Raw genomic sequence first — 13,157 nt, forward strand, 5'->3', positions numbered from 1 at the left:
GAAGCCTGAAATGTGGCAAAAGGTCGCAAAGTTCAAGGGGGCCGAATACTTTCGCAAGGCACTGTATATATTTGTATATTTCATAAAACGGCATTAGCACTTACCCGTCCAGAAGTACGTGGTCCAATCCAGGAACTGTGGTCCAATCCTGTCCTTGCAGAAACAGCTCCTCAGTTCGTTCGAATGATAACACTCCAAGATTCCTCAAACAAAAAATCTGTCTCACTTTCACTTTTACTTTAGAGTTTAACTTCGCTTTACATGAAGTATTCGCCAGGATATCTTCAATGAAATCGTTGAAACTACAACTTTCCGAAATACAGCTGCACGTAAAAAGCCTTTACAGCAACTCCTCTGATCGTCAAAGCGAAAATGGAGTTCCCTGCGCGTGCGATTACAACCAAGGAATTGTGGTCCAACCCAAAACCATTACATACTGGCGTTTAACTCAGCTCATTGGCTATCTACCCAGCTAGATTTCAAGAAGATCAGTGGTCATTGGGCATAACTATAGTCAATCAATGAAGCTTCGCTAAAATTATTGGTGCGTCAGATAGTCATTTATCGTTGTCTTCAAATCAGCTCACTTCGGTCAATTCTCCCCGCAAAAAAAACAACGTTGTTTGACTGTGTTGCAAACATCCATAGGAATGCACTGACACCCACCATGACTATGTAAACGATTGTTTACAGGGGCGAATCACGCCGAATGCTCCGTAAAAAATATATTGAAACACAAGCTTAGCCTTTTGTTAACAACACTGTCATCTCAGATTTTCAAAATATGCTTTAGAACCAAAGCTACACAAGCATTTGTGTAAGAGTATTGATAGCCTAGCATAGCATTAAGCTTAGCATTCAGCAGGCAACATTTTCACAAAAACAAGAAAAGCATTCAAATAAAATAATTTACCTTTGAAGAACTTCGGATGTTTTCAATGAGGAGACTCTCAGTTAGATAGCAAATGTTCATTTTTTCCAAAAATATTATTTGTGTAGGAGAAATCGCTCCGTTTTGTTCATCACTTTTGGCTAAGAAAAAAAAAAGAAAATTCATTCACTACAACGCCAAACTTTTTTCCAAATTAACTCCATAATATCGACAGAAACATGGCAAATGTTGTTTAGAATCATCCTCAAGGTGTTTTTCACATATCTATTCGATGATAAATCCTTCGTGGCAGTTGGGTTTCTCCTCAGTAGCAAACGGAAAAGTACTTGCAGCTGGAGATTACGCAATAATTGCAACCGAGGACAAGCGACCACCTGGTAAATGTAGTCTCTTAGGGTCAATCTTCCAATGATATGCCTACAAATACGTCACAATGCTGCAGACACCTTGGGGAAAACGTGGAAAAGGTAAGCTGACTCCTAGCTCCTCCACAGCCATATAAGGAGTAATTGCCATGAGGCGGTTTCAAAAAATGCGGCACTTCCTGATTGTATATTTTTATCTGTTTTTTTTTCTGTAACATCAGTTCTGTGGCACTCACAGACAATATCTTTGCAGTTTTGGAAACGCAAGAGTGTTTTCTTTCCAAAGCTGTCAATTATATGCATCTTTTCGTGACAAAATATCTTGTTTAAAACGGGAAAGTTTTTCATCCAAAAATTAAAAGAGCGCCCCCTATATCGAAGAAGTTAAACACTGAGGTAAACACTAATGCTTATTACTTAAAAGAAATAAAAACATTTAATAAAAAGCTTATTCAGATGCAGAAGGGTTCTACGTAGAACCCTTCTTTCCTTTCAAATAATCCTTCTTGCCTTCAAATAATCATCAAATAACCTTTTCTTCCAAAAAATGTTCTTCGGATGAAAAAGATTCTATGTAGAACTCTTTGCCTTACATAGAATCATTGTCCTCCAAATATGATTCTTCTGATAAACGGTTCTTGGTAGAACCCTATCCCTCTGCAAAGATTTTGTAACCCTTTTTTCTAAGAGTGTACAGTAAAAGAGTATAAAACATAAGAAGGCAAGATAACCATGCATGATACAATGTGTATATATCAGACATAAAAAAAAACACAAGTCGTAGAGAGGGCATTGTGACAGAGTGAGTTAAGGTTCTGACTGTATCCTTATGCCCTGTTTAGTTCCTCTGTGCCAATGAGCTGGCGGTCTTCATCGAAGGCTACTTCCTGAAGAACATGGTGCTGCTGATTGAGGTGGAGGCTTTCAAACAACTACTGTACGAGATGCCTGTTACTGTGAGCCCCGGACCCTGCCTGAGCCCCATCTCCGATGTCCTCCATGACCTGGAGAAAACTCTAGCCACCCGCATCCAGTCAATTCACCTCTCCTCCTCCAAGGGCTCCATTGTGTGACCTCTCTGGGTTATTTAAACACACTTACAATCACCCAGTAATGTTACTGCAACATCCACTACCCCAGTTCATTCACCTGTCCCCTGATGTTAACATTTTCATAACATCCCTTTAATGTTACTGCTATTTCAAACCCTGTCCATCTACCTGTCCACGCTAGGGAGTGCTGTTGGTTTATGTGACAGGTCTGGGTGCTTACGCTTCACAACATTGCTGCAGAGTTACACTGCAGCGTCCAGCCATCTGACAGCTCCATTGTCTTCTCTTTGTTACAGGTTTGAACATTGTTGTAATACTCCTCTAACGTCACTGCACCATCGAATACATAAAGGAAATATAAAAAAAAAATGTATGACTTGTTACAGGCATATAATATGCCCATGATAATAAAATGTACAATTGTATTTCATATGAGATGCATACGTAGAATAGGTCCCTTTTGCTGAAAGAGTGGAATAACTTGTAGAATAAAAACTCTACTTTGAAAAATGAACTCATTCAGTGGTTAGTATCTGGTATGAGAGTTTACTTGGCTTTGTAATATTTTTGTTTGTATAATTGGGATGCAAATCTGTTTGGTGACAGAGCAGGTGACTAAAGTAAAGGAAAAAATGTCAAACTTTAACTTTAACTAAACCAACCACAAAAAGTTCACTGTAAAAAAAATCTGGTTGTTTTTATGGTAACTTAGTGGCAGCCAGTTACTGTAAAAAAAAGACACAGTATGTTACTGTAAATTCCAAAGAAACTTTGGTATAACAGTATATTACTTTACATTTCAATAATGTACTGTTAAATCAAAGTTTTTTTTACATTAACGGAAAGTTACCATAAGTTGTTTTTAAGTTACAATAAAAACAACATTATTTTTTTAAAGTGTATTCTTTGGAAGTGCATTGTAGCAATGATTTCAGAGTGATTTGAGAATGTAAACACATATGCCAACTCATTATCTTCATGTGTGGGACAGCATCTCACTCAGTCGTCGATAAAGCTGATGGAACATTTACAGAACTGACTAATACTTCAGTGCTCCTTGAACTGTACTCCCAACAATCATTATCCATTTATGCTTGAAACATGGATGTTCAACTTAGACCAAACTTATGATATATTTATAAACAATGTCAATAATTTGCATGACACCTCTCAACTGTCCTACCCTACTGTTGCATTTCAGCAGAGCCAACCTCATAGACTACTTTGGAGGGAAGTGAAGAGTTTTCTAGCTATGACGAGTCAGACTCATACTGGCACTCTCGAGAAGGAAGGGTCTTCATGCTGTAATTGTGGGAAACAAGGTAAATATGTGATGAAAGTCAATTCTGTTGGTTGTTCTTTCTACAAACTAATGTACAGTATATTTAATTCACCTACAGTTGCTTGGATAACAGCATTGCTCTTGTTGGATGTGTTACCTGCTCAAACATTGTTCTTAAATGTTCAATTCTGGTAATGCAACGTTGCATGTTAAATGTACAGTATGAATCTTTAGATTCTTCTGTTTAAGACTTTTTTTCAAAATGTGTGTGTCATGCAGATTGGTATAAGTGAGTAAAAGGTATTAGTCTCTGATATATGTAGGATTTCAAGCATGGGATGTTTTCCTTCTACACTGTGCAACTACTGATGCATTCCAAATAATCAAGGTTAAAAGGTGACACGGTAGTTCTTAGGTGATCCCCAAAATAGTTGATTGCCATGATAAGACATTGTCAAATCACGTGTAGATATTGAGATATACTGTATGTATAATATGCATAAGGTATTATGGTGCATGAAGTGGTAACACTTTTTTTGGGTAGTCCATCTGTAGATGCAAACTATCTGTTGATAAGCAACTCGGTTTAGAGTTAGGGTTAGTAGATAGTAATTTGAAACGTTGCTGATAGTCTGTAGATAGTCAGTCTGTAGAGCATCTACAGATGATCAAAATAAAGTGTTACCCATTAAGCAACATCCATCTATTAGATATCTATTTTCAATATAATTCCAGGGACATAGATTAATAAAACAGTTGCTGTGCAAGCAATGTCATAGAACACCATTTCAGATTGCTTTAAAGCCATATGTTTCAACTTATTCTAAATCAACATGACCAGAGAGAATAGAGGGAAGAAACCACAAAACTGGCTTTGGGTCAAACAGGGCACAGTATGTCAGCCATTAAAATAAGATTTCTCCTTTTACCTATTAAAAAGAACTGGGTGATATTTAATTTAGGTTATTTAATTTAGGTTATTGTTAACTCATACCATTTTAGCTGGAGCCTAAGGGTTGAATAGTGATTAAGTATGAATATTTGAGGACATTTAAAATGTGTAAATAATAAAAAAATGAATTATTATATTTGTTTTTTCTACCCCATACACAGCACTGTTTTATTTCATGATTGTCCACTGTTACTTTGTTTAACAAAGTTAAAAATATTATAAAAACATCTAAGGTCTCCAGATTTAGCTAATATTTTATATAGGGCAGTATTACGTCCCTGCAAAAATAGGGCTATTATTTAAAAAGTTCTTCTGTGACAAATGTTGGCATTTTTAGTGCACAGGCAAACCCTATCTACAGGGCCGTAAACCTGAGTAGCTTTGATGTATCTCATACTAAACAACTCAAAGTAACACTCTGGGAAGGGTATGTGACTTTTATGCTATGTTTATAACATCTGACATTCTGTTTCAAAGGATTTCCACATTCCCTAACACACCTGTACGTTCCAACTGACACAATGTTTTATGTAAAATTGCCATTGCATTTTCAAACAAATTCAAAACTAAGCTTTTTTCAACCATTTTATTTCAAAACAATTACAGTAAGGTACTTAATTGTTACCCAGAAATGATTTGATATTGAAATAAAAATGGCTGTATTGGATCTTTAATCAATTTGCCGTGCACTGTGTGTGCAATTGTTATGACTAGATGAGCTCCTCACATGCTCATACTCAAAGACTTGGGGTTGGATTCAATCCGTATCGCGGAATATCTACATTAGAGCTTGATTTAATTTAAAAGTCAGCGTAAATTTTTACGCAGATCTCCCGCGATACGGATTAAATTCAGACCTTGGTATGTGAGAAAAAGCAATTCGGATTGAATAGAGCCCCAAGTATTTGAGTCAAGGATGAGAATGTGAGGAGCCCATCTAGTCATAACAATTACACACACAGTGTGTGTGTGTGTGTGTGCAATACATACAGTTGAAGTCGGAAGTTTACATACACTTAGGTTGGAGTCATTAAAACTTGTTTTTCAACCACTCCACACATTTTTTGTTAACAAACTATAATTTTGGCAAGTTGGTTATCTACTTTGTGCATGACACAAGTCATTTTTCCAACAAATATTGTTTGCAGACCGATTATTTCACTTATAATTAAATTCACTGTATCACAATTCCAGTGGGTCAGAAGAAGAAGTTTTAACACTGTTTTTTGTTACTACATAATTCCATATGCATTATTTCATAGTTTTGATGTCTTCACTATTATTCTACAATTTAGAAAATAGTACAAATAAAGAAAAACCCTGGAATGAGTAAATGTGTGCAAACCTTTGACTGTTACTGTATGTGACTCGTTTCTTGAAACTAGGCATTAGTTTACAGGAGAGGCATTTGAAGGTAAACGTTTTTTAATCAAAATATTTTTGTGTGCAGAAATGCTTTCTGGAACATGTGAACTTTAAATGTGCCTTAATTAACAAACTTGTATTCCATCTGTAAATGCATTTAATTTTTTTTAATTACGAGCCTAGTTGGTTTAACCACAGAAAAAGTATTTGTGACACTGAACATTACTCTAGGTGCGACAACTAGGGCCTAAAGGACTTGCCTTGTTGATAGTGTTGTTAATAAGGCAGGGCTTTTTAATGGACAGACTTATCCCCAGCTTAGCTACTGTTGTATCAATATGTTTCGACCATGACAGTTTACAATCCAGGGTTACTCCAAGCAGTTTAGTCACTTCAATTTTCTCAATTTCCACAGTATTCATTACGATATGTAGTTTAGGTTTAGGGTTTAGTGAATGATTTGTCCCAAATACAATGCTTTTAGTTTTGGAAACATTTAGAACTAACTTATTCCTTGCTACCCATTCCAAAACTAACTGCAGCTCTTTGTTATCTGTTGCAGCCATTTCAGTTGATAGTTGGTAGTAAATGACGTGTATAGTGTTGAGTGATCTGCATCAGAGTTGTGGACTTGCATCACATGACTTGGACTCGAGTCAGACTCGAGTCACAAATATGATGACTTGCAACTCAACTTTAACACTAATGACCCGTAACTTGAACTTGAGCAATATTACTTGACCTGAATTGATACCCTCCCCAAGCCCAACTATTAAAAATTATGCTATTAAAAAAAGTGTCCAGTTCATCAACTCTTCATTTAACTTCTTGGTGACAGGGGGGCAGTATTGAGTAGCTTGGATGAATAAGGTGCCCAGAGTGCCTGCTACTCTGTCCCAGATGCTAATATATGCATATTATTAGTTGTATTGTATAGAACACACTCTGAAGTTTCTAAAACTGTTTGAATGATGGCTGTGAGTATAACAGAACTCATATGGCAGGTGAAAACCTGAGACAAATCCAACCAGGAAGTGGGAAATCTGAGGTTTGTAGTTTCTTTTAAAGCATACTGTTAGCTAGCTAGTTAACATTAGCTGTCTAGCTCTCTAGCTAATGTTACGTGTATCATATCGTCAATCATATTTTTGAACATAATCCCTAGCTGTGTATTGTCACTTTCCATGTTGTCTGTTGTCTGTAGCTTGTGAGGTGTGGAAACACTTTGTTGCTTTTATGTATTTTGTCTTGTTGCTTTTTGTTCTATGTTGCTCTGTCTGTATGCTACGTCTTGCTTGTCCTATGTTGTCCACTACTCTGTGTGTGCTCACTGCTCAATGTTTGTCTGTGTTGTAATTGTTTTTAATAACCTGCCCAGGGACTGAGGTTGAAAATTAGCCGTATGGCTAAAACCTCCACTTTTACTGAAACGTTGATTAAATACAATATTTATGCCATTTACTTTATGTTTGTAATGTTATCTTTTAATTTTTCTTATTGTGGAGAAAGAACCTGCAAGTACTCCCATCCTCTTGCTCTTTTGCACCCCAGCATCTCTACTTGCACATCATCATCTGCACATCTATCACTCCAGTGTTAACGCTAAATTGTAATTTTTTGGCCTCCAAGGCCTATTTATTGCCTTTACTACTCTTCTACATTTGCATACACTGTACATAGATTTTTCTATTGTGTTATTGACTGTACCTTTGTGTTGTTGTACCTTTGTGTGTTGTTGTTTTTGTCACACTGCTTTGCTTTATCTTGGCTAGGTCGCAGTTGTAAATGTGAACTTGTTTTCAACTGGCCTACCTGGTTAAATAAAGGTGAAATAAAAAAAATAAGGACGCATTTTGTTGGACGGTGTATACCATGTGTATCCCATATGACTCAAATTTGAAACTTGCTTCAATCCAGATGTACAGTGCCTTGCGAAAGTATTCGGCCCCCTTGAACTTTGCGACCTTTTGCCACATTTCAGGCTTCAAACATAAAGATATAAAACTGTATTTTTTTGTGAAGAATCAACAACAAGTGGGACACAATCATGAAGTGGAACGACATTTATTGGATATTTCAAACTTTTTTAACAAATCAAAAACTGAAAAATTGGGCGTGCAAAATTATTCAGCCCCTTTACTTTCAGTGCAGCAAACTCTCTCCAGAAGTTCAGTGAGGATCTCTGAATGATCCAATGTTGACCTAAATGACTAATGATGATAAATACAATCCACCTGTGTGTAATCAAGTCTCCGTATAAATGCACCTGCACTGTGATAGTCTCAGAGGTCCGTTAAAAGTGCAGAGAGCATCATGAAGAACAAGGAACACACCAGGCAGGTCCGAGATACTGTTGTGAAGAAGTTTAAAGCCGGATTTGGATACAAAAAGATTTCCCAAGCTTTAAACATCCCAAGGAGCACTGTGCAAGCGATAATATTGAAATGGAAGGAGTATCAGACCACTGCAAATCTACCAAGACCTGGCCGTCCCTTTAAACTTTCAAGGAGAAGACTGATCAGAGATGCAGCCAAGAGGCCCATGATCACTCTGGATGAACTGCAGAGATCTACAGCTGAGGTGGGAGACTCTGTCCATAGGACAACAATCAGTCGTATATTGCACAAATCTGGCCTTTATGGAAGAGTGGCAAGAAGAAAGCCAATTCTTTAAGATATCCATAAAAGTGTCGGTTAAAGTTTGCCACAAGCCACCTGGGAGACACACCAAACGTGGAAGAAGGTGCTCTGGTCAGATGAAACCAAAATTGAACTTTTTGGCAACAATGCAAAACGTTATGTTTGGCGTAAAAGCAACACACCATCCCCACTGTCAAACATGGTGGTGGCAGCATCATGGTTTGGGTCTGCTTTTCTTCAGCAGGGACAGGGAAGATGGTTAAAATTGATGGGAAGATGAATGGAGCCAAATACAGGACCATTCTGGAAGAAAACCTGATGGAGTCTGCAAAAGACCTGAGACTGGGACGGAGATTTGTCTTCCAACAAGACAATGATCCAAAACATAAAGCAAAATCTACAATGGAATGGTTCAAAAATAAACATATCCAGGTGTTAGAATGGCCAAGTCAAAGTCCAGACCTGAATCCAATCGAGAATCTGTGGAAAGAACTGAAAACTGCTGTTCACAAATGCTCTCCATCCAACCTCACTGAGCTCGAGCTGTTTTGCAAGGAGGAATGGGAAAAAATGTCAGTCTCTCGATGTGCAAAACTGATAGAGACATACCCCAAGCGACTTACAGCTGTAATCGCAGCAAAAGGTGGCACTACAAAGTATTAACTTAAGGGGGCTGAATAATTTTGCACGGCCAATTTTTCAGTTTTTGATTTGTTAAAAAAGTTTGAAATATCCAATAAATGTCGTTCCACTTCATGATCACTTGTTGTTGATTCTTCACAAAAAAATAAAGTTTTATATCTTTATGTTTGAAGCCTGAAATGTGGCAAAAGGTCGCAAAGTTCAAGGGGGCCGAATACTTTCGCAAGGCACTGTATATATTTGTATATTTCATAAAACGGCATTAGCACTTACCCGTCCAGAAGTACGTGGTCCAATCCAGGAACTGTGGTCCAATCCTGTCCTTGCAGAAACAGCTCCTCAGTTCGTTTGAATGATAACACTCCAAGATTCCTCAAACAAAAAATCTGTCTCACTTTCACTTTTACTTTAGAGTTTAACTTCGCTTTACATGAAGTATTCGCCAGGATATCTTCAATGAAATCGTTGAAACTACAACTTTCCGAAATACAGCTGCACGTAAAAAGCCTTTACAGCAACTCCTCTGATCGTCAAAGCGAAAATGGAGTTCCCTGCGCGTGCGATTACAACCAAGGAATTGTGGTCCAACCCAAAACCATTACATACTGGCGTTTAACTCAGCTCATTGAGTTCATTCAGTTTTTGATTTGTTAAAAAAGTTTGAAATATCCAATAAATGTCATTCCACTTAATGATTGTGTCCCACTTGTTTTTGATTCTTCACAAAAAAATACAGTTTTATATCTTTATGTTTGAAGCCTGAAATGTGGCAAAAGGTCGCAAAGTTCAAGGGGGCCGAATACTTTCGCAAGGCACTGTAACTAGGCAAGTAATTTAGAACAAATTATTATTTACAATGATGGCCAAACTCAGACAACGCTAGACCAATTGTGCGCCGCACTACAGGACTCCCAATCACAGCCAGTTGTTATACAGCCTGGATTTCAACCAGGGTGTCTGTAGTGACGCCTCTAGCACTGAGATGTAGTGCCAGAGACCGCTGCGCCACTTGGGATTCATAAGGCCAGGGTAGCTTCAAATTACAACACAAGCTAAGAGTTCCTGACACAACTAGCATTGTTTTACAGAGCTAATAGAATAATGTAGCTACGTAAGCATGATTGACTATAACACCATGAAGGTTATAAAATGTGTAACGTTACCTCACGTGTCCGCAGTTATAAGGAATATATTATGATCCATACATACAGTGAGCTACAGCAGAAACGGCATACGGAAACTATTATAACGTAATAAGGCACTTACTTTGATAGAAAGGTAGCCTGGATTTGAACCAGGGATTCTGTAGTGACGCATCTAGCACTGATGTGCTGTGCCTTTGACCACTGCACCACTTGGGAGTCATAAGGCCATGTAGCTTCAAAATACAATACAAGATAATACTTCTCTGACGCAATTAGCATTGTTTTACAGAGCTAATGGAAGAATGTAGCTACATAAGCACGATTGACTATAACACCATAAAGGTTATAAAATGAGTAACGTTACCTCACGTGTCCGCGGTGATAAAGAAAATACACAAATATATTATGCTCCATACATACAGTACGCTACAATAGAAATGTGGAATGGAAAATGTGAACACGTGTGCAGATCCTGTTCTGACGAGCGATGAGCAAATGTTTGCAGACGTGAACTGCACAAACAATTGGGAAGTGCTTGGGGAATTTTGTCCGTGTCAGAAATGTCCCAAAAATGTAATTGTCCGCAAAAGTAAAAATGAATATTTTTATGTGAATGAATGAGGAGGCGGAACACACCTAAATTCAAACTGTTTTTAGAAAATAAAAACTTGTTAGAAAATAATTTGAAAGTGAAGTTGAAACAACCTATAAACAGGCTGCATGCTGTAGTTTGAGGGCAGCGCGGATAAAATGTACTGTTACGTATCAATCACATTCTGGAATGGAGAGAACATTCTAACATCGCATGCATAAAAAAACTCACGCTGGGGCGACCGTTAGAGATATTTGGAACTCACGCATGAAAGGTCAAACCCTAAAATACTATTTCTATCCCTTTTTCAATCAAAATCCTAAATTGCATAATGCATCTTAGGTTTCCTTGGCAGCTGGGTGCTGTTTGATCCAGAGCACTCTGGGAGGTTGGACTGAGGTATGTCTGAATCAGAAAGGCTACAGGCTTTATCCGATTAGCAACCACCGGATCTGGGCTGCATCGAAAATGCCATCCCTTTCCCTATATAGTGTACTACTTTTGACTAAGCCTCACAGGGCCCTGGTCAAAAGGAGTGCGCTATATCATTGAGCAGCCATGCCTGCTGGGTATTAATCAAATCAAATCAAATCAAATTGATTTATATAGCCCTTCGTACATCAGCTGATATCTCAAAGTGCTGTACAGAAACCCAGCCTAAAACCCCAAACAGCAAGCAATGCAGGTGTAGAAGCACGGTGGCTAGGAAAAACTCCCTAGAAAGGCCAAAACCTAGGAAGAAACCTAGAGAGGAACCAGGCTATGTGGGGTGGCCAGTCCTCTTCTGGCTGTGCCGGGTGGAGATTATAACAGAACATGGTCTAGATGTTCAAATGTTCATAAATGACCAGCATGGTCGAATAATAATAAGGCAGAACAGTTGAAACTGGAGCAGCAGCACAGTCAGGTGGACTGGGGACAGCAAGGAGTCATCATGTCAGGTATTCCTGGGGCATGGTCCTAGGGCTCAGGTCCTCCGAGAGAGAGAAAGAAAGAGAGAATTAGAGAGAGCATATGTGGGATGGCCAGTCCTCTTCTGGCTGTGCCGGGTGGAGATTATAACAGAACATGGCCAAGATGTTCAAATGTTCATAAATGACCAGCATGGTCGAATAATAATAAGGCAGAACAGTTGAAACTGGAGCAGCAGCACGGCCAGGTGGACTGGTGACAGCAAGGAGTCATCATGTCAGGTATTCCTAGGGCATGGTCCTAGGGCTCAGGTCCTCCGAGAGAGAGAAAGAGAGAAGGAGAGAATTAGAGAACGCACACTTAGATTCACACAGGACACCGAATAGGACAGGAGAAGTACTCCAGATATAACAAACTGACCCTAGCCCCCCGACACATAAACTACTGCAGCATAAATACTGGAGGCTGAGACAGGAGGGGTCAGGAGACACTGTGGCCCCATCCGAGGACACCCCCGGACAGGGCCAAACAGGAAGGATATAACCCCACCCACTTTGCCAAAGCACAGCCCCCACACCACTAGAGGGATATCTTCAACCACCAACTTACCATCCTGAGACAAGGCTGAGTATAGCCCACAAAGACCTCCGCCCCGGCACAACCCAAGGGGGGGGGCAACCCAGACAGGATGACCACATCAGTGACTCAACCCACTCAGGTGACGCACCCCCGCCAGGGACGGCATGAGAGAGCCCCAGTAAGTAAGCCAGTGACTCAGCCCCTGTAATAGGGTTAGAGGCAGAGAATCCCAGTGGAAAGAGGGGAACCGGCCAGGCAGAGGCAGCAAGGGCGGTTCGTTGCTCCAGAGCCTTTCCGTTCACCCTCCCACTCCTGGGCCAGACTACACTCAATCATATGACCCACTGAAGAGATGAGTCTTCAGTAGAGACTTAAAGGATGAGACCGAGTTTGCGTCTCTGACATGGGTAGGCAGACCGTTCCATAAAAATGGAGCTCTATAGGAGAAAGCCCTGCCTCCAGCTGTTTGCTTAGAAATTCTAGGGACAATTAGGAGGCCTGCGTCTTGTGACCGTAGCGTACGTGTAGGTATGTACGGCAGGACCAAATCAGAGAGATAGGTAGGAGCAAGCCCATGTAATGCTTTGTAGGTTAGCAGTAAAACCTTGAAATCAGCCCTTGCTTTGACAGGAAGCCAGTGTAGAGAGGCTAGCACTGGAGTAATATGATCAAATTTTTTGGTTCTAGTCAGGATTCTAGCAGCCGTATTTAGCACTAACTGAAGTTTATTTAGTGCTTTA

General features: G+C 39.3%; 1 protein-coding gene across 2 annotated transcripts in view; it reads left to right on the forward strand.

The window, feature by feature from the left end:
- Positions 1 to 2,777, forward strand: part of LOC139378780 (ankyrin repeat and BTB/POZ domain-containing protein 3-A-like) — a 219,250-nt gene extending 216,473 nt beyond the window's left edge. For both annotated transcript variants that reach the window (XM_071121275.1, XM_071121276.1), the window contains one exon: positions 2,100 to 2,777. In XM_071121275.1, the coding sequence (XP_070977376.1) occupies positions 2,100 to 2,330 (231 nt within the window). In that variant the 3' untranslated portion in view covers positions 2,331 to 2,777. The remainder of the gene's footprint in view (positions 1 to 2,099) is intronic.
- The last annotated feature ends 10,380 nt before the right edge of the window (positions 2,778 to 13,157 follow it).

This window comes from Oncorhynchus clarkii, chromosome 21 (assembly GCF_045791955.1).
Source record: "Oncorhynchus clarkii lewisi isolate Uvic-CL-2024 chromosome 21, UVic_Ocla_1.0, whole genome shotgun sequence".
Classification (NCBI taxonomy): Eukaryota; Metazoa; Chordata; class Actinopteri; order Salmoniformes; family Salmonidae; genus Oncorhynchus; species Oncorhynchus clarkii.